Source organism: Pristis pectinata, chromosome 1 (assembly GCF_009764475.1).
Source record: "Pristis pectinata isolate sPriPec2 chromosome 1, sPriPec2.1.pri, whole genome shotgun sequence".
In the NCBI taxonomy this organism is placed as follows: Eukaryota; Metazoa; Chordata; class Chondrichthyes; order Rhinopristiformes; family Pristidae; genus Pristis; species Pristis pectinata.
In genome coordinates, this window is record NC_067405.1 from 135,055,046 (window position 1) to 135,073,236 (window position 18,191).

General features: G+C 43.3%; 1 protein-coding gene across 4 annotated transcripts in view; it reads right to left on the reverse strand.

Annotated features, from left to right (window-relative positions):
• LOC127569970 (coiled-coil domain-containing protein 85C-like) overlaps window positions 1–18,191 on the reverse strand; it is a 206,198-nt gene that overhangs the window by 9,996 nt on the left and 178,011 nt on the right. For 2 of the 4 annotated variants that reach the window (XM_052015100.1, XM_052015090.1), the window contains one exon: window positions 202–303. The exons of the other annotated variants lie outside the window; for them this stretch is intronic. In XM_052015100.1, coding sequence (XP_051871060.1) covers window positions 202–303 — 102 coding nt within the window. The remainder of the gene's footprint in view (window positions 1–201; window positions 304–18,191) is intronic. 4 annotated transcript variants of the gene reach the window in all.

Consider the following 18,191-nt stretch of genomic DNA (forward strand, 5'->3'; position numbering starts at 1 on the left):
TAGAGGAAAGGAGGAGAAAAGAATAACACATGGCTTAGGTCATGTCACAGCTTTCTCCAGGAGGAAGAAATCAAAGATTTCATTAACTGAGGCTCAGTGAAAGGAGATCTCTGGCATTTTTACTTGGTGGTCCATCTCAACACGATTTATGAATAAACACATTTTCTTTGCATAAAACAAAAACGTCTGCTGAATGTTTACCTTCATTGCATGCACTACAGCTTCGGGCTTTTGGGCACTGGGGATGAAGCCAGGTGGCAACGCTGGATTGTTGGGGTCTCCAGTTACCAGCCGAGGGGGGCCCTGTTTAAAGAACATAAGATTGGTGAGGACATGGTGCCTTAAAACAAGGTAACTGGGGGGGGGGGGGGGGGGTGTCATTCAATTCCAGGGAACAGAGAGAAGGATAGAAAGAGGAAGTAGAGAGGTGGTGAGAGCGGAAGGCTGGAGAGAAAGGGACGGGCGGAGAAAGGAGGAGGGGTGAAGGGGAGGAAGGGTAAAACAAGAGGGAGAGAGGAAGGAAGAGGGGAAAGTCGGGACAATGGGGAAATAAAACGATGCGACTGGTAGGAGACGGAACGGGCAAGGAGAGGAGAGACGGAATGGGAGAAGCAACAGGGAAGAATGTGACAGGGGAAAGTGGAGAGGAGGAGGGAAGAATGGTGCGCGGCACACCTGAGAAAGGGAAATGGGTGAGACGTACTGAAGGTGCACATCATTGAGCAACACTGTGGGATTTCCGGTCATATCCAAATGCAGCCATTTGCAAATCATAGAATGACAAAATGACAACACAGAAAGGAGACATTAGACCCTTAGTATCCAGATCAGCTCTATACAAGAGCAATCTAGCTAGTCCCACTCCGCTGCCCTGTAAATTCTTTCCTTTCAGTTACTTATCCAGCTCCCTTTTCAACTACCCAGTCACACACAGGATAAAGAAGTTTTTCTTCATATTACCTAGGGTTCTTTCGTCAATCACCTACATTCTACGTCTCCTGGTTCATGACTTTTCCACCAATGGAAATAGTTTCTCTCCATCTATTCTGTCTATACTCCATATGATCTTAAATACCTCTTTCAGATCTCATCGCAACCTCCTCAGTTCCAAGGTGAACAATTCCAACTTCTCTAGTTTATCCACGAAACTAAAGTCATTCATCCTTGGTATTGTTTTCGTAAATCTCTTCGGCACCCTTTCCGAAGCCTTTACATCTCTCCTGAAGTGTGCTCCCAGAACTGACCACAATACTTCAGTTGTAGCCAACCCAGTGTTTGACAAAGGTTCATCACGACTTCCTTGCTCTTGTATTCTGTTTCTACTTCTAAGGCCCACAATCCCATGTGCTTTTTAACCACTTCTTCAACCTGCCCTGTCACTTTTACTGAATTACGCAGATATGTCACCAAATCTCTCTGTCCCTGTAGACCGTTTAGATATATGCACTCTAGCTTATATCATCTCTTCTCATGCTTTCTACCAAAACACAACACTTCTCAATTTAATCTACCATATATCTACTTACTCCACCAGCCCGTCCACATCTTCTTACAGTCTATTACACGCAATTCAGCTATAACACGTATTTCCATAATGAGTATTGGTTATAACGTGATTGATGGTTTAGGGAAGACAACTTGCATTATGCTGGCCACAATGATTAGAGCATGATCAGGAAAACCTGTTTAAATCTGTGCTTTGAAGGCAACTACAGCCTGTGTTGCTATAACGCGACTTTCTGTAGAGCAAGGTTTGTTAGGAACTTCACTACCGTGTTGGAGCAGGACCACCTGTATTCACAAAGTCTCCAAGTTTTGTGTGATCTCCAGATTTGAAAACTGTGCCCAAGTCCAAGTCACTAATATAAATAAAAGCATTGGATGTAGTACTGAAACCAGGGGAGCTTCACAGTACGCTTCCCACCTGTTCGAAAAGCAACCTTTCACTGCTGCAACAACACTTCACTGCTCCTTGCACCAAGTTCCTGTGATGAGAACATGATTTGCAGATTAACATGTGATGGATGGATGTAAGCTCCATCTAATTCCCTGTGCAAACTAATCTTCTTGATGTGAATGATGCAAGTTAACTTTTGCAAACATTGCATCGAAGGTGAAGGAACAATGGTGGCAGTGGTTACGTTCAAGAGGTTATAGGATTCTGGTTTCATTTAATTGCGGAGAAGCTAACATAAGGAAACTACCGCACACCAGGAACAAAAGCCCTTTCCCTAACTCCACCATTCGACAACCAGACAGCTCACAGCAAGGACGAATGAAACAATTTACTAATTAAACTGTGAACTTGGTGAACCAACTCAGTAATAAGATACCAACCTCCAGGCATCATTTCTTTCTAATTCAATATACATGTCACTTCCAGAATCAGAAAAGACATAGAATAAGCTTTCAAGTAGGTTAAAACAGCCTGGAGGAATTGTCAATGTGTTTTCCTCCCCCCTTGGGCCAACTGAACCTGTTCGAGCTGCAAGGTTTACGAGAGATAAAATATAAACTCTATTTTGAGTTGAAGTTCAGCTGAAATGTCTCAAAGCTAAGGCTAGAATAACATGCTGGGACAGAATTTTTACCATTAAAAGACTCCATTCAGGTCAGTTGTAAAAATGTGTGGGGATATTTGCATCGACCTCTTAGCAGTCCTTCTAAATCATTCCAAAAGGTACTCTGCAACACTGTTGTTCTCAAGCCAGATGTGCAGCAGTCAATTTGAATGCAGCAAGTTTCCACAAACTTGGAATACTGTGTCCAGTTTTGGTCACCCTGCTATAGGAAGGATGCCAATAAGCTGGAAAGAGTGTAGCCAGAGACTTATGAGGATGTTGCTGGAACTCGAGGGACTGAATTATGGAGAGAGGTTGAGCAGGTTGGGACTTCATTCAGTGGAGTGTTAGAGAATGAGGGGGGATATTATAAAGGTGTATAAAATCATGAGGGGCATCGATAGGATTGGAGAATCATGAACTAGAGGACATAAGTTTAGGGTGAAAGGGGAGGGATAAGAACTTGAGGTGCAACCTTTTGCTCAGAGGGTGGTCCGTATATGGAATGAGCTGCCAAAGGAAGTGGTTGAGGCAGGTACATTAACAACACTTAAAAGGCACTTGGACAGGTACATGAATAGGAAAGGTTTAGAGGGATATGGGCCAAACACAGGCAAATAGGACTGGCTTAAATGGAATCTTGGTCAGCGTGGACCATTTGGGTTGAAGGCCCTGTTTCTGAGCTGTGTGACTCTATAAACAGTAACGTGACAACAGCCAGATCATCTGTTTTACTGATGGGGATTGAAAAATAAACAATCAACCAGGACTCACTCCCCTTTTCAAAACAATGCGCTGGGATCCAAGAAAACTGACAGCATCCTGCCTTAAAGGAAGCAGCTCTGCATCCTCTCAGCACTGCACAGGAGTGGGACTTGAACACAAGAAATGCTGACTCAGAGGAAGAAGAACAACCAACTGAGCCAGAGCTGTCTTTAAAACTGAAGCTGTAACAGGAAAAACAATGCTATTGTGGTTGAAGTTTTGGTATTTCCGTTGCAGGCTGTTTGTCAGTGAATTGAAATGTAAAGATTGGGCAATCAGGATACTTTGTGCGGAAGGTAAATGCTGATACAAGCACTTAGCTTGTATCAGCATTTACCTTCTGCACAAAGTATCCTGATTGGTTGCATCACGGCCTGGTATGGCAGTTCCAAAGCACAGGAACACAAGAGACTGCAAAGTAGTGGACACAGCCTAGTCCATCATGGGCACAGTCCTCTCCACCACTGACAGCATCTACAGGAGGTGCTGTCTCAGGAAGGTGACATCTATCATCAAGGATCCCCACCATCCAGGTCATACCCTCTTCTCACTGCCACTGTCAGGCAGGAGGTACAGAAGCCTGAAGTCCCACACCACCAGGTTCAGGAACAGCTACTTTCCTACAACCATCAGGTTCTTGAACCGACCTGCACAACCCTAACCCTACCCCAGCAATGGAACACTACGGACCACCTCTTGCACTACTATGGACTTGTCTCTGAATATGGCTTTTTGCACTAATGTCTTGTTTTGCACAGTCTTTTTCTTTCTTCACTGTCTTGTATAATTTATGTATTAATTATATTCTATATTCTATATTATATTATTTATATTCTGTGTGTTGTCTGTACCTATGTGCCTGTGATGCTGCTGCAAGCAAGTTTTTCATTGTACCCGTACTTCACTGTACTTATGCACATGATAATAAACTCGACTTGACTTTGTGTGCCTGTAGTAATGACACTGATCTAAGCAACAGTCACTGTTCTAACCTTCCCGCATTTAGGATTTTTATAATATAGACAGCAGCATTATAATGTCCCTCGTCTTACTGTGCTATGTCTGTTTCTTCACCTTCCTGCCCAGAAACTTGGGTACAACTCCTCTACTAGAATTTTGGAGCACATTTCTCCAGACATTTCGCAGGTCCTTCCTCCTTCTTCAAGCACTTATCCTGTTCTACCACATTCACCTAAAATCCTTGAGATCTAAGAAGCTGAAGGGTCTTGCCAGGGTGAATATGGAGATGATATTTCCTCTTATGGGAGAATCTAGGACACTAGGTCACTGTTTAAAAATAAGGAGGTGGCCTCTTTAATGCAGAGAGGAGGTGATTTTTTTTTCCTCAGAGGCAAGTGAGTCATTGGAACTCTCTCAAAAGGGCAGTGGAAATAGAATCTCTGAATGTTTTTGAAGTAAGAAGGAAATAGATTCTTAATAAGCAAGGGGGTAGGAGGTTAGTGCAGGTAGATAGGAATGTGGAGTTGAGGCCATCAGATCAGATTAAGAGGTGGTGTGGGATTGAGGGTCTGAGTGCTCAACTCCTTCTCCTCATGTTTGTATGTATGTTGTTCTCTACCAACTTCTACACACCATCCTAAATTGCTTCTTGAGATATTATGACGGAAATCTGTCTCAGTTCAGCTTGCCCTTCTGAAACTTCTCCATTATCAATGCCATTACTCATTTTCATGGGCACCCCTTTCATACCTGCCATTTCCATATTACCTTGGGACACAGGAGCCAGCCACTTTGAGTCTATGCTAGCTCAAAAAGCATTCCTATTCCCCCTCTAATTTTCCCAGCAATCTATTCTCCCCCCATTCCCATCAGGTCCCCCCAGATTCTGCCACTCACTATGGCCACTTAACCTACCAACTTGAAATAACAAGTACTAAGCGATTATGTATTTAAGGTGAGAGGGGGAAAGTTTAAAGGAGATGTGCGGGGCAAGTTTTTTTTTAAACAGAGAGTAGTAGGTGCCTGGAACGGGCTGTCAGGGGTGGTGGTGGAAGCAGATACGATAGTGGCGTTTGAGAGGCTGTTACCCCGCTGTGATAAGACTACTGAACGGTTCCCTTATACGATGAGATGGACTCTGACCTCACGATCTACCTTGTTGTGACCTTGCACCTTATTGTCTACCTGCACTGCACTTACTCTGTAGCTGTGACACTTTACTCTGTACTGTTATTGTTTTTACCTGTACTACCTCAATGTACTCTGTAGTAACTCAATGTAACTTCACTGTGTAATGAATTGACCTGTACAATCAGTATGCAAGACAAATTTTTCAATGTACCTCGGTACAAGTGACAATAATAAACCAATACCAATACCAATATCAATGAATAGGCAGGAAATGGGAGTATATAGATCATGTACAGGCAGAAAAGAATTAGTTTTACTTGACAATGAGTTCAGAGCAGACATTGTGGGCTGAAGGACCTGTTGCTGTGCTGTACTGTTCTATGATAACCTGCAAACCATCAGTCCAAAAGAGATTCATTACGCTGCTTCCTGGGATGACAGGGTTGTCCTATCACAAGAGACTAAAGAAGTTGGATCTGTATTCTTTGAAGTTTAGGAGAATGAAGGGTGATCTCATTGAAATATACACAATGTTAAGGAGGCACGATTGTGTAGATGCTGAGAATGTTTCCACTGGTGGAACAAGGAAATATAATTACAAGAAAAAGGGGTGGTCATTTAAAATGGACGTGCGTAGGAATTTCTTACCATAGAGGGAGGTGAGTCTCTGGAATTCTCTATCCCAGAGGGTTGTGGAGCCTAAATCATTGAAGGTACTTAAAGAGGAGGTAGAAAGATTTTTGTAAGATTGGAGAATTCAGGCCTATGGGGAATTGGCACAGAAGAAGAGTTGAGGTGTGGGGCAAATCAGTCATGATAGATTGAATGATGGGGTAGGGTTTACAGGCCAAGTGGCCCATTCCTGTTCTTGTTTTCTTGTGTTATTTTTGTGTTCACCCAGGGGAAACCCATGCGATCAGAGGGAGGACATGCAAACTCCTCACAAGGCAGCACCAGAGGTCAGGATTGAACCCGGATCACAGGACTCTTGAGCTGTTTAAGGACTCCATGTCACTGTAACATGAAGTCCCTAACCTTCCATGATCTCAATTGCTGACATCCTTGCAACTCTCACCTTCCAACTTCTCCTACCCACTTCCAACCTTTTTGCTTCCCTGCAAAAACCTCTGTCCCAGGTCACTTCCAACAACTTGTCTTTGCTTCAATACAAAGTGTCTTCAATACAGAATGTCAGTGTAACGTTATCAGACAAAACTTAACAGTGGGCAATTTAAGTAGAGGTGACCAAGAGATAGGTCAAAGAGATCATTTTTAAGTAGTGCCTCAAAGGAGGAGGGAGGGGTAGAGGGTGGAGAATTTTAGGGAAGGATTTCCAGAGCTTTGGGCTGACAAAGTTGGCAGTGGTGGTGAAGATGCACACTAAAGTGGAACTGGAGGAGCAAGTGCACAGTTAAGGAACAAACCTGGCCTCTGGCCTCCCATTGATCACAAGTTCAGGTTCAAGTTTATTGTCATGGGCATACATTCCCAGGGAATAAATGCCATGAAAATAAGTTTTTTGCAGCAGTAGTTCAGTACATTATAAACATGAATTACGTAAACTTAAATTAACATAAATTATACAGAATTTACGTGACAAAGTAAACAAAAATAAGCATAACAGCATTAGTGCAAGTTGAGGGAAATATAGTCCGAGGTAGAATTTGGGTTTTTCTGGTTGTTTCAAGAACCTGATGGCAGTGGGGAAGAAGCTGTTGTTGAACCTTGAGGTGTGGGTCTTCAGGCTCCTGTACCTCCTGCCTGATGGCAGCAATGAGAAGAGGGCATGGCCTGGATGGTGGGGGTCCTTAATGATGGACGTTGTCTTCCTGAGATATTGCTTCTTGTAGATGTCCTCGATGGTGGGAGAGCTGTACCCGTGATGGAACTGGCTGAGTCCACCGCTCTCTGTAGCCTCTTGTGTTTCTGTGCGTTGGAGTTCCCATACCAGGGCGTGATGCGACCAGTCAGAATGCTCCAGCCACTGTTAATCTCCAGTACTAGCACAGCCCCATTCTGGCTATCCAGTCCCCTATCATGGCCATAATTTTGTTCCCTCAGACTAACATCACCCTCGGACTCTCTAATGCTCTGACCATGCCAGCTTTTACATCCCTTTCTTCCTTTACCCCATGTCTGCCAGCAGCAATCTGGGTCCCATAGTAAACCATCCATCCAAAAAATCTGCAGATGCTGGAAGTCTGAAACAAAAACTGAAAATGCTGGAAACAGCCAGCAGGTCAGGCAGCATTTGCGGGAAGAGAAACAATCAATTCTTTGGGTCCGCAATCTTCGCCATGTTCTGTTTTCGTTTAACAACTGCATGTCTGGTTCTCACTGATGTGCATGTGGTGCACCTATTTATCAAATTGCGTTTTGCTTGTGAAATGCTCTGGATCATATTCATAGACTCATAGAATAGTTGGGACACAGAAGGTGGCCATTCAGTCTGAGTGTATATCAGCGCCTGGTAGATTAATGGCATCAGTCCAACTCTCTTGTTCTTTCCCCATAACCCTGCAAGTTATTCACCCTTGAATGTCTATCCAATTACCTTCTGAAGGCCCTGATTGACTCTGCTTCAACACATCGCGAGGCACTGAGTTCCTGATCCTAACTGCTCCCTGGAGTTAAAAAAAATGTTCACACCAATCTTGTATCTTTTGCCTCAAATTTTAAATCTGTGGCCCTGTTCTTGAACCAATCCTTCATTTACTCAATTTCTCCCTGTTGTAATAACAGAAGTTTTGACACCTCTTCAGTGCCTATCCAGTAAGCAATACAGGAATGTTAACTGTAAAGAAGGCATAGTGATTGTTAAAATGCATTGGCAGAACACTCAGGTCAGACCAGTCAACTGAGAGAATCCAACAGAGGAGCCTACAATGTACGCTATTAAGTTTCTTTCAAATTAATTAGTGGTTTAACTTTAGCTTGTGGCTGCTCAGGATGTTGAAACTCAAAATAGTACAAGGAATAATATTGGTAACAGTGGTCAACTTTCCTTCTGCAAGTCAGAAGTCTGTGAGTAGCAAACTATACTCCGCCATTCGAGCAGAGAGCACTGTTGAGGTACTGTCTTCCAGAAGAGACTTTAAGCAGACCTGTCTCCAAATCTTGATGTAAAAATTCCCGTGAGTTCGTTAGAAGACGTGGAACTAATCCAATGTTACCAAAGACAGATTAACTAGTTAGTTACCTCATTGTTCTTACCATCCATATTTCATTGCCTCAACTCATCACAAGCACTTAACAAGTTATGAAGTTCTTTTTTGAAGTGTAAACACTGTTGTTGTAACCCATTTACACATAGCAGGCTCCCATAAGCAACAATGTGATTATGATCCAATTTTTTTGTGTGGGAAATGTTGGCCTTAACTCACCAGCTCTTGGCCATGGGATCTTAAGGAAATTCAGCATGTCCCCGATGACTCTTATCAATTTTTACAGATACACTATCAAAAGCATCCTATCCGCATGCATCACAGCTTGGTGTGGCAATTGCTCTGCCCAAGACTGCAAGAAATTGCAGAGAGTTGTGGACACAGCCCAGTCCATCATGCAAACCAGCCTCCTCTCCACTGACCCTGCCTACACTTCTGGCTGCCTCGGGAAAGCAGCCAATGTAATCAAACACCCCTCCTACCCTTTCTCTCTTCTCCCCTCTCCTTTTGGGCAGAAGATACAAAAGCCTGGAAGCACGTACCACCAGGCTAAAGGACAGCTTCTATCCCGCTGTTATCAGACTCTTGAACAGATCTCTCATAAGCTAAGGATGAATTCTTGATCTCCCAGTCTACCTCCTTGTGGCCCTTGCACTCTGCACTGGACATATTTACGTATGGATCTGCCTGGATGGAACACAAAAAACAAAAGCTTTTCATTGTATCTTGGTACACGTGACAATAATAAATCAATAGAATAGACTAGAATGTTTTGCATCCACAAAAGAGGGCAGACAGGTTCTCAGTTCAGCATCTCATCTAAAAGACAGTGCAGCACTCCCCTAGGATGCCAGCCTAGATTTTAGTGCCTAAATCTCTGGAGTTGGGACAATGAACCAGACTATGACTGGCAGATGAGAGAGTGGCCACTGTGCCAAGGCTACCACTTGTGCTATTACCTTGCAGAGTTCTGAGGGTTAGCATCTGAACAGCCACAAACTAAACCCAAATGGTGGCACAGCAGTTAGCTCTGCTGTCTCACGGCTCCGTGACCCGGGTTCAATCCTGACTCTCCAGGGCTGTCTGTGCAGAGTTTCTATGTTCTCCTTGTGATCATTCGGGTTTCTCCCACATCCCAAAAGAGCAGGTTAATTGGCCACTGTAAACTGCTGTGAGCCGCACAGGAATTGGGTTGGGGGGATGGAGGGGTAAGTGAGGGGGATAAAGGTGAGAAAATAGGGTACGTGTATACGGGTGATTGATGACTGGCATGGACATGGTTGGCTGAAGGGTCTGTTTCCATGTTATATGACTTCATGATTCTAAGGCAAGAGAGTTACCAACTAAGCAACAGAGACAATGCTTTCAAAAAGTAAGTCACTGGTTGAGAAACACTTTGGGACGTTCTGAGAACGTGTGGAGAAAGATTGAGCAAGTTGGGCCTCTGGTCTTTGGAGTTTAGAAGAAGGAGATGCAATCCTACATAGAACATAGAACATTACAGCACAGGAGCAGGCTCTTTGGCCCACGATGTCTGTGCCGAACAGGATGCCAAATTAAACTGAATCTCTTCTGTCTGTACATGATCTATATCCCTCCATCCCCTGCATACTCATGTATCTCTCTAACAGCCTCTTAAATGTCCCTATCCTATCTGCTTTCACCACTACCTCTGGCACCTACCATCCTGTGTAAAAAACTTGCCCTGCACATCTCCCTCTCACCTTAAATGCATCTCCTCAAGTATTTGACATTTCTACCCTGGGAAATCTTATTGAAGTATGTAAGATTCTGAATGGACGATGGTGAAGAGAGGTTTTTCCTCATGGGGGAGTCTAGAAATGGGGGTATAGTTTTCAAAAAAAGGGTTACATAATTATGTTAAAGATGAGGAGGAATTTCTTCTCAGTGGATTATGAATACTTGGACCTCTCTACCTTTTATTCAAGGGCAAGGCTGTCAGCATTTTGGTTTAAAGGGGAGCCCAGGATAATGGGGAACAGTTAGGAAAGTGAAGACTGCAGATGCTGGAATCTGGAGCAACAAACAATCTGCTGGAGGAACTCAGCAGGTCGAGCAGCATCTGTGGAGGGAAAGCAGAGCCGAGATCACGATCAAATCACTAATGTTCTTTTTGAACGGCAGAACAGGCTCGATTGAACTGAATGGCAGAACCAGCTCCAGGTATTGAATGACCTGTTCCTCTGCCCTGGACCATATAAGGCATGTTCTTTCCTAGCTGTGCTTTGTTGGGCTGCGTACATCTTTTAAATGAACTTCTAGCTGAATCCAGATAAATCCTTATCCACATTCTACACTTACACAGGCTTGTCGACTTGTTTGTAAGTCTTTTGTGCTCACTAATTCTCTTCCTTTCCAGTAAAAAAATGTTTCTTCCTCCCTCAGTTTTCCACATTTTTCAATTCTCCTCCCACGCACTCTTTGTAACTGAACACAATCCCCTCTTGTGCCTGATAACGCACTGAGGCGACCCCATGAACTGTCAGCATAGTCACGAGGCAGGAACTGTCAACCATGCTCTTGTCAGCAGAGTGACTCATTCCTGCCGGAATAATCTGCATCTGTTATCTGCCTCTGTCGGTTGCTGCTCAGTCTCAGCCTCTATTAGATCAGAGGCGACAGATTGTTCCTCAGCTGATAGGTCGGACCAGCACAAATGGGAGACCCACGGTGCATCAGTTTATGCTTCCCCCTGTTTCCAACAGAAGCTAGCCCCTTCCACCCTGGTATTTCTCTCTTCTCCCCCCTCACATCGGGCAGAAGATACAAAAGTTTGAGAACACATACCATCAGGCTCAAGGACAGCTTTTATCCCATTGTTGTAAGATTCTTATACAATAAGGATGAACTCTTGGTCTCGCAGTCTACCTTGTCATGGCCCTTGCACTTTATTTGTCTACCTGCACTGTATTTTCTCGGTAACTGTAACACCATAGTCCGCATTCTTTTTTTCTCTCTAGTACAACTTGATGTACTTATGTATGGAATGATTGGTCAGAATGGCAGGCAAACAAAATCTTTTCACTGTGTCTCGGTCCATGTGCCAATAATAAACCAATTACAATTACGTGGAAGAGTAAACATCAAACTCCGGTCATGAAGTAATAGGCTGGAAAACCTTCTCAAACCTGAATCAATGGGTTATATCCTTTCCCTGCTGAAACACCACACCAAGCCCCAGATTACTATATTCATTCTCAGAGATGGCTGAGTACTTTGCAGAAGATATCTGTTCAATTGGCATGGATGACCGTAAGCTTCCAGTTGGCTACTTGCACTAACTCTGCACTAAATTTGTATTCTGTATATACCATTTTTTGCATTATTTGTACTTACACAATTTTTTTGTCTGTATTTATTGTACGTCTTCTGTTTTATGTATGTCCTCCGTTGTGTGAGTCTGGGGGAAACGACATTTCGTTCCTCTATGCGTTTTTATAGCATATGGGTGAATGACAATAAAGTAACTTGAACTTCAATTCTCCATCCCACTCTCACTGTGACTACTCTGTCCTTGGCTTCTTGCACTGTTCCAGCAAAGCACATCGTAAACTCAGGCAACCACGTCTGAGGATGAGACACATTACAGCCCTCGGAATTCAAAACTCAATTCAACGCTCTTGGATAACCAGCCTCACCGGTTTGTATCAGAAATGATGAAAAGTCATCCTAAATTTCAACATACGCAGATTAACAACCTGCATTGTAGCTCAGTGCATGCACACAACCACAGGAGATGCAATACCAATCCTTTCACCTCTTATGGGTGCAGGATATGGGCCAAAGGTAGGCAAATGGGGCTATCTTGGATAGACATCTTGGTCAGCATGGACAAGTTGGGCTGAATGACCTGTTTCTGTGCTGTATAACTTCATGGCTTTTCTGTTCTCAGCATCCAGGGACCCAAACAATTCTGCCAAGTGAAGCAGTGATTATTCCAATCTCATGTACTACCTTCAGTACTCACAAGGTGCTCCCCTCTGCATTAGGAAAACAAAACGCAATCAGGGAACCACTTTGCAGAGCATCTGCGTTCAGTCCACCGCGATGACCCTGAGCTACCTGTTGCCTGCCCTTTTAATTCCCATCCTACTCCCACCCTGACCGATCGATCTGTTGTAATGAGGCCCGATGTAAATTTGTGGATGGCACCTTATCTTCCATCCAGGGCCGTTGGAAGCTTTCTTGTCTTAATATTTAATTCTACAACTTTGTGTAACTCACTTTCTCTCTCTGTATCAGAAGCGGCCGTTTCTACTCTAAGTCATCCATATGAGAAATTGGTTCAGTCTTTCTCTCTCCATTAGTACAGTCTGTCCTGCTGGGCATGTCCTAAGCCCTGCATTTTGCAATATATTATGTTCCTTTGCCTGTATTCTCACCTTCTAACCACCTTCATCTCATAGCTTTTGTTCACGTTGCCTCCTCCCATGAACCCATCAACAGGATGACCTCTAGAACTTATCCCCACTGCACCCCTGGTCTCACCTATTAGCAATATTCCCTTTGTCCCTATCCACTGAAGAGTCGCGGACCTGGATTGCCCACTCTGTTCCTCTTTCCGCAGATGCTGCCTGACTGCTTGAGTGTTTGCATCATTTTCTGTTTCTATTTCAGATTTTTTTTTCCATAACCTGCTGTTTTTTTGATTTTCATCTGCAGTTGCAGCCTTGTGTCCGACACATGCTGAGATCTGTTCAGACTGCACACCCTGGGTTACTAATGGTGACAGGGAGAAAGCCAAATGGAAAATAACGAGCATGGGGCAGTTTTGTTGATGTGCAGTTGTCAGCTTTCTGTCAGTGAAGCCACAGGCTTGCCTTCTGTGAAACCCACACACACTCAAAAGCAACAGTCACGATACATCACTGAGGAAGCTGCTCTTCATAGTTCAGTTTCAAACATAACCTTGATAGTTATTCCCAGGCAACTTCTCCCCTTACTAGTAGAGAAAACACTTTGGTTGGCCAAGAGTACGAAAGACACTTCAGCGAAGACATTCACTCAGTCTTCAAGAAGGAGTCTAGTGGAAAAACACAGCAGCTGGTGAGGTGCAAGGTCATACAGTCTGTAAAGGCTTCTGACTGTGCCGAGTTAACTACTTAAACCAATGAGATGATGCAGATGCCAGCACTGGCCTTCACGCCCCTCGGAAGGAGGAATGAGGTGGTCAGTAAGACTCCTGTTATATTCTGGAATGCACTGCTTGCATGGGTGGTGACAACAGCTCCCATAGCAACCATCAAAAGCTTAACAGAGTATGTACTTGAAAAGGAAAAAACAATGGCAGAATTCCGCAAAGTCTTTCCAAAATGAACCGGATAGGCACTTAAGGGAAAATAACATAGGGCTCTGGGGAATGAACAGAGGAATAGAACTGACAGGATTGCTCGACAAAGAGTTGGCATAGACTCAGTGAGCCAAACAGCCCCCTTCATTGCTGTAATAATTCTATGGCTGTGAGGAAAGAGCAGTGGGAGTAGGGTTCCTTGGGTAGGTTATTCAGAGCTGCTCTGTTCTGTGTGATTCTGTGAAGTTATACATAAACATACACAGTGCCTCAACCTTGCTCTCCCAGATAATAAGATCTTTGCTGATCTGATTGTAACCTCAGCTCAGCATTTCCATCTTTATCAAGAATATATCTTATCTCTGTCTTAAAAATATTTAAAGATTCTGCTTTCACTATCCTTTGAGGAAAAGGGTTCCAAAGACTCACCGCTCTCTGAGTTCATCTCTGCCTTAAATTAGTAACACCTAAGTTTTAAACGTTTGCTATTTGACAAACTAATGGAATCTTCCCCAAGGATTTCTGGAAAATAAAAACGAACAGATCAACTATGTCACTGGCCACTTCATATGTTTTTTCACCCCAAGTGGTACCCTCTGAATTCTGTTCAGTTGCTGAGGACTGGGGTGGAGCCTGGGACTTCTTTTCTTCCCTCAACCTTATAACAACCTATTTACACTCACATTAAGAATGATGACGTGGCCAAGGAGATGTGATTCTATTATGGCTTGCTAGTCTTTGAGAAGAAGGAGGAAAATTTAAGGCTGAGGAAAAATAACAGAGAATGGTGGGTGCATGGAATGCACTGCCAGCAGAGGTTGTGGGGGCAGATACATTAGGGACATTTAAGAGAATGATAGAGAAATGAGAGGAAAGGGTTAACATTTGGGAGGGAAGGGTTAGGTAGATATTCAAGCAGGAGAAAATGTCGGCATAACATTGTGGGCCGAAGGGCCTGTACTGTGCTGTAGTGTCCTATGTTCTAATAATCTAGACCACCTTTACCTTTAGCCTCACCTGTTGCAGCAGTGGTCCTTAAAGGGATTGTACATCATTGTGTCAGAGCAACTTGGGTCCTGGCAGAGAGATGCTAAGGCATTGATTTACATTGATAACTGGGCTCCAAGGATACATTTACAAGGAGAGATTACTCAAACTATGAGCAACAATCTGCTGGAGGAAGTCAGTGGGTCAAGCAGCATCTGTGGGGGTAAAGGAATTGTCGACATTTCGAATCTAAAACCTGCATCAGGACTTTTGTGTCTCAATTACCTAAATTATGGCTTATTCCTTGAAAACCTAAAAGTTAAGGGGTGGCATGATTGAAATTTCAAATATGTTAAGAGGCACTGGTGGGTGGAGAGTCTGTAGGTAGAGGGCATAGTGTGAAAATCACTATTGGTATTCGTATTGGTTTATTATTGTCACATGTACTGAGATACAGTGAAAAACTTAGTTTTGCAAGCCATCCATACAGATCATTTCAAAACTTAAGTACTTTGAGGTGGTACAAGGGAAAAGCAATAACAGAAAGCAGAAAATAGTGTTAGAGTTACAGAGAAAGTGCAGTGCAGGGAGACAATAAGGTGCAAGGGCCACGACGAGGTAGATTGTGAGGTCAAGAGTTCATCTTTAAAGTACAAGAGGTCCGTTCAAGAGTCTTACAACAGCGGGATAAAAACTGTCCTTGAGCCTAGTGGTGCATTTTTTCAATCCTTTGTATCTTCTGCCCTATGGAAGAGAGAATGTCCAGGGTGGATGGGGCCTTCAATTATGCTGGCTGCTGTTCTGAGGCAGCAAGAACAGTATTCAGGAGCCTTTCAGAAAGTTAGGAAACATTTCTACATTCGAACTGTGGTAGTTTGTGAATTTTAAATATGAGATGGATTTTGTTTTGTTAGCCATTATTAAGGGGTAGGTAGAAAAAGCAAGTGTATGAAGTGAATCACTGACTAACCATGATCTAATTGAATGGTGGAACAAGCTTGAGAGGCTAATTGTCTTCATCCTTTATATCTACGTATCTGTTGTTTTCCTGTCTTACAGCTGAAGTCACTCTGTCTCCTTCAGGCTTATTAGATTCAAGGTCACAGATTCCACACATGGTCCAGATGCCCAAGAAGTAGGTCTCCATTAGTGCCAGGATTAGGTGAGCTGGATAATTTATACCATGCCTTTCATCAACCAGGCAAGACCTCAGTGTTAGGAGTCAACTACACTGCTGAAACCTAAAAGCACCATATGATTATAAGTTTATTTATGCTCGAGCCTTTGACTTAAGCCTTTGTTGAAATATTCCTGGGACCAGCCTTTATTTGACAGTTCATGTCACACAAACACAAGACATATTGGCATCATGCATGAAAGATTTTCATTTTGCGGTTGTGTGCTGGGTTGGGAAATTAGAGGACTGGGGTTTTGTTGCTGTGCTGTTGGTTGTCAATTAGACAGACTCAGACCTCTTCACCATTTCAAATCATCTGACAGATTCTGTCCCAGCCCTGTCATAATAAATTTAGCTGCACATGTAATTCAGATTAAAACGCAAAGCAAGAAAGAAATCAATTTTGAGCTTTTAATAGAAATTTATATTCCAAACTGAATTCATGGAGAGAAATGATCCAAACATATTATACAACATACTCAGGATATAGTAGAATATATCTGCTAGTCCATAATCTCTAGCACAGGTTACCAATACAGCCTCAATTCTGTAGCCTCCACCTCTGCCAACTATAATCCCATCTCTACTGGAATTGCTGAGTTGTGGAATCACTGGTAGACTTTCCCAAAAATCATGTGCAGACTTGTAGAAATGACAAACCAACAAGGCCAGTCCCATTGGATCACAGGCTCACAGAGTTGATGGAAAAAAGAATATTTTTTTATCCCCTTCACCTGTGGAGATGCAACAAGAAAGGTGGCTAAAAAGGCATACAGGATACTTTCCTTTATCAGCTGAGGCATTTAATATAAGAGCAGGAAGGCTCTGATAGAAATACGCTAACAGAGATACTCAAGGGTGCAGGTACATAGTTCCCTGAAAGTGGAGACACTGGTAGATAGGATGGTGAAGAAGACATTTGGGATGCTCACCTTGATTGGTCAGGGCACTGAGTACAAGAGTTGGGGTGTCTTGTTACAACTTCACAGGACACTGGTGAGACCACACTTGGAAGCATTGTGAGCAGTTCTGCTCACTGAGCTATAGGAAGGATGTGATTAAATTGGAAAGGGTGCAGAAAAGATTCATGAGGATGTTACCGGGACTGGAAGGCTTGAGTTATAAGGAGAGACTGGACAGGCTAGGGCTTTTTTCTTTGGAGCAAAGGAGGCTGAGGGATGACCTTATAGAGGTTTATAAAATCAGGAGGGGCATAGATAGGGTGAATGGTCACAATATTTTTTCCAGGGTCAGGGAGTCTAAAACTAGAGAACATAGATTTAAGGTGATGGGGAAAAATTTTAAGGGGTTGTGAGGGGCAAGATTTTCACAAAGAGGGTGGTGGGTATGTGGATCGAGCTGCCAGAGGAAGTGGGAGAGGCAATAACAGCTTCAACGTTTAAAAGTAGTTTAGACAGATAGGAAAGATTTAGAGAGATATGGATCTAACGCAGGCAAATGGGACGAGCTCAGGTGGGTAACTTGGTCGGCATGGACGTGTTGGGCTGAAGGGCCTGTTTCTGTGCTGTATGATTCTATAATTCTATCATTGTATACAACACTAGTTTGACTGCAGCTTGAGTACTATATACAGTTCTGGTCACCACATTACACGAAAGATGAGATTGCATTCAGGAAAGCAGAAATGAAAATTGTAGCTTCGAGCAAAGATCAGATAAATTAGCATTTTTTTTCGAATAGAGGAAGTTGGGGAGAGACTTGATTGATGTTGACAAAATTATGATGGGCCTCAACAGAGTAAACAGCAAGGATCTATTTCCCTTAGCTGAGGGGTCAAAGCACAAATGTATGGATTTAAAGTTAGAGGGGTAGATTGTGAGTAGATGAGGTCACCCAGAGAGTGGTGGGGTCTGAACTCACTGGATGAAGAGGGGTCGAGGCAGAAACAGTCATCACAGTTAAAGATTTTGATGTGGAATTCAAGAGCTGAGACATTCACAGCTGCAGGCCTAGTGTTGGGAAGTGAGATTAGCTCTTCCTGACTGGCACAGATGTGATGGGCTGAATGGTCTCCCACACTGTAAGTTTTCTAAAATTCTGTGGTTCCCTTCAGTTAACCAAGATCCCACCTACCCTGTCACAATTTCAAAGAGGAGCAGAAGAGATGTGCCAAT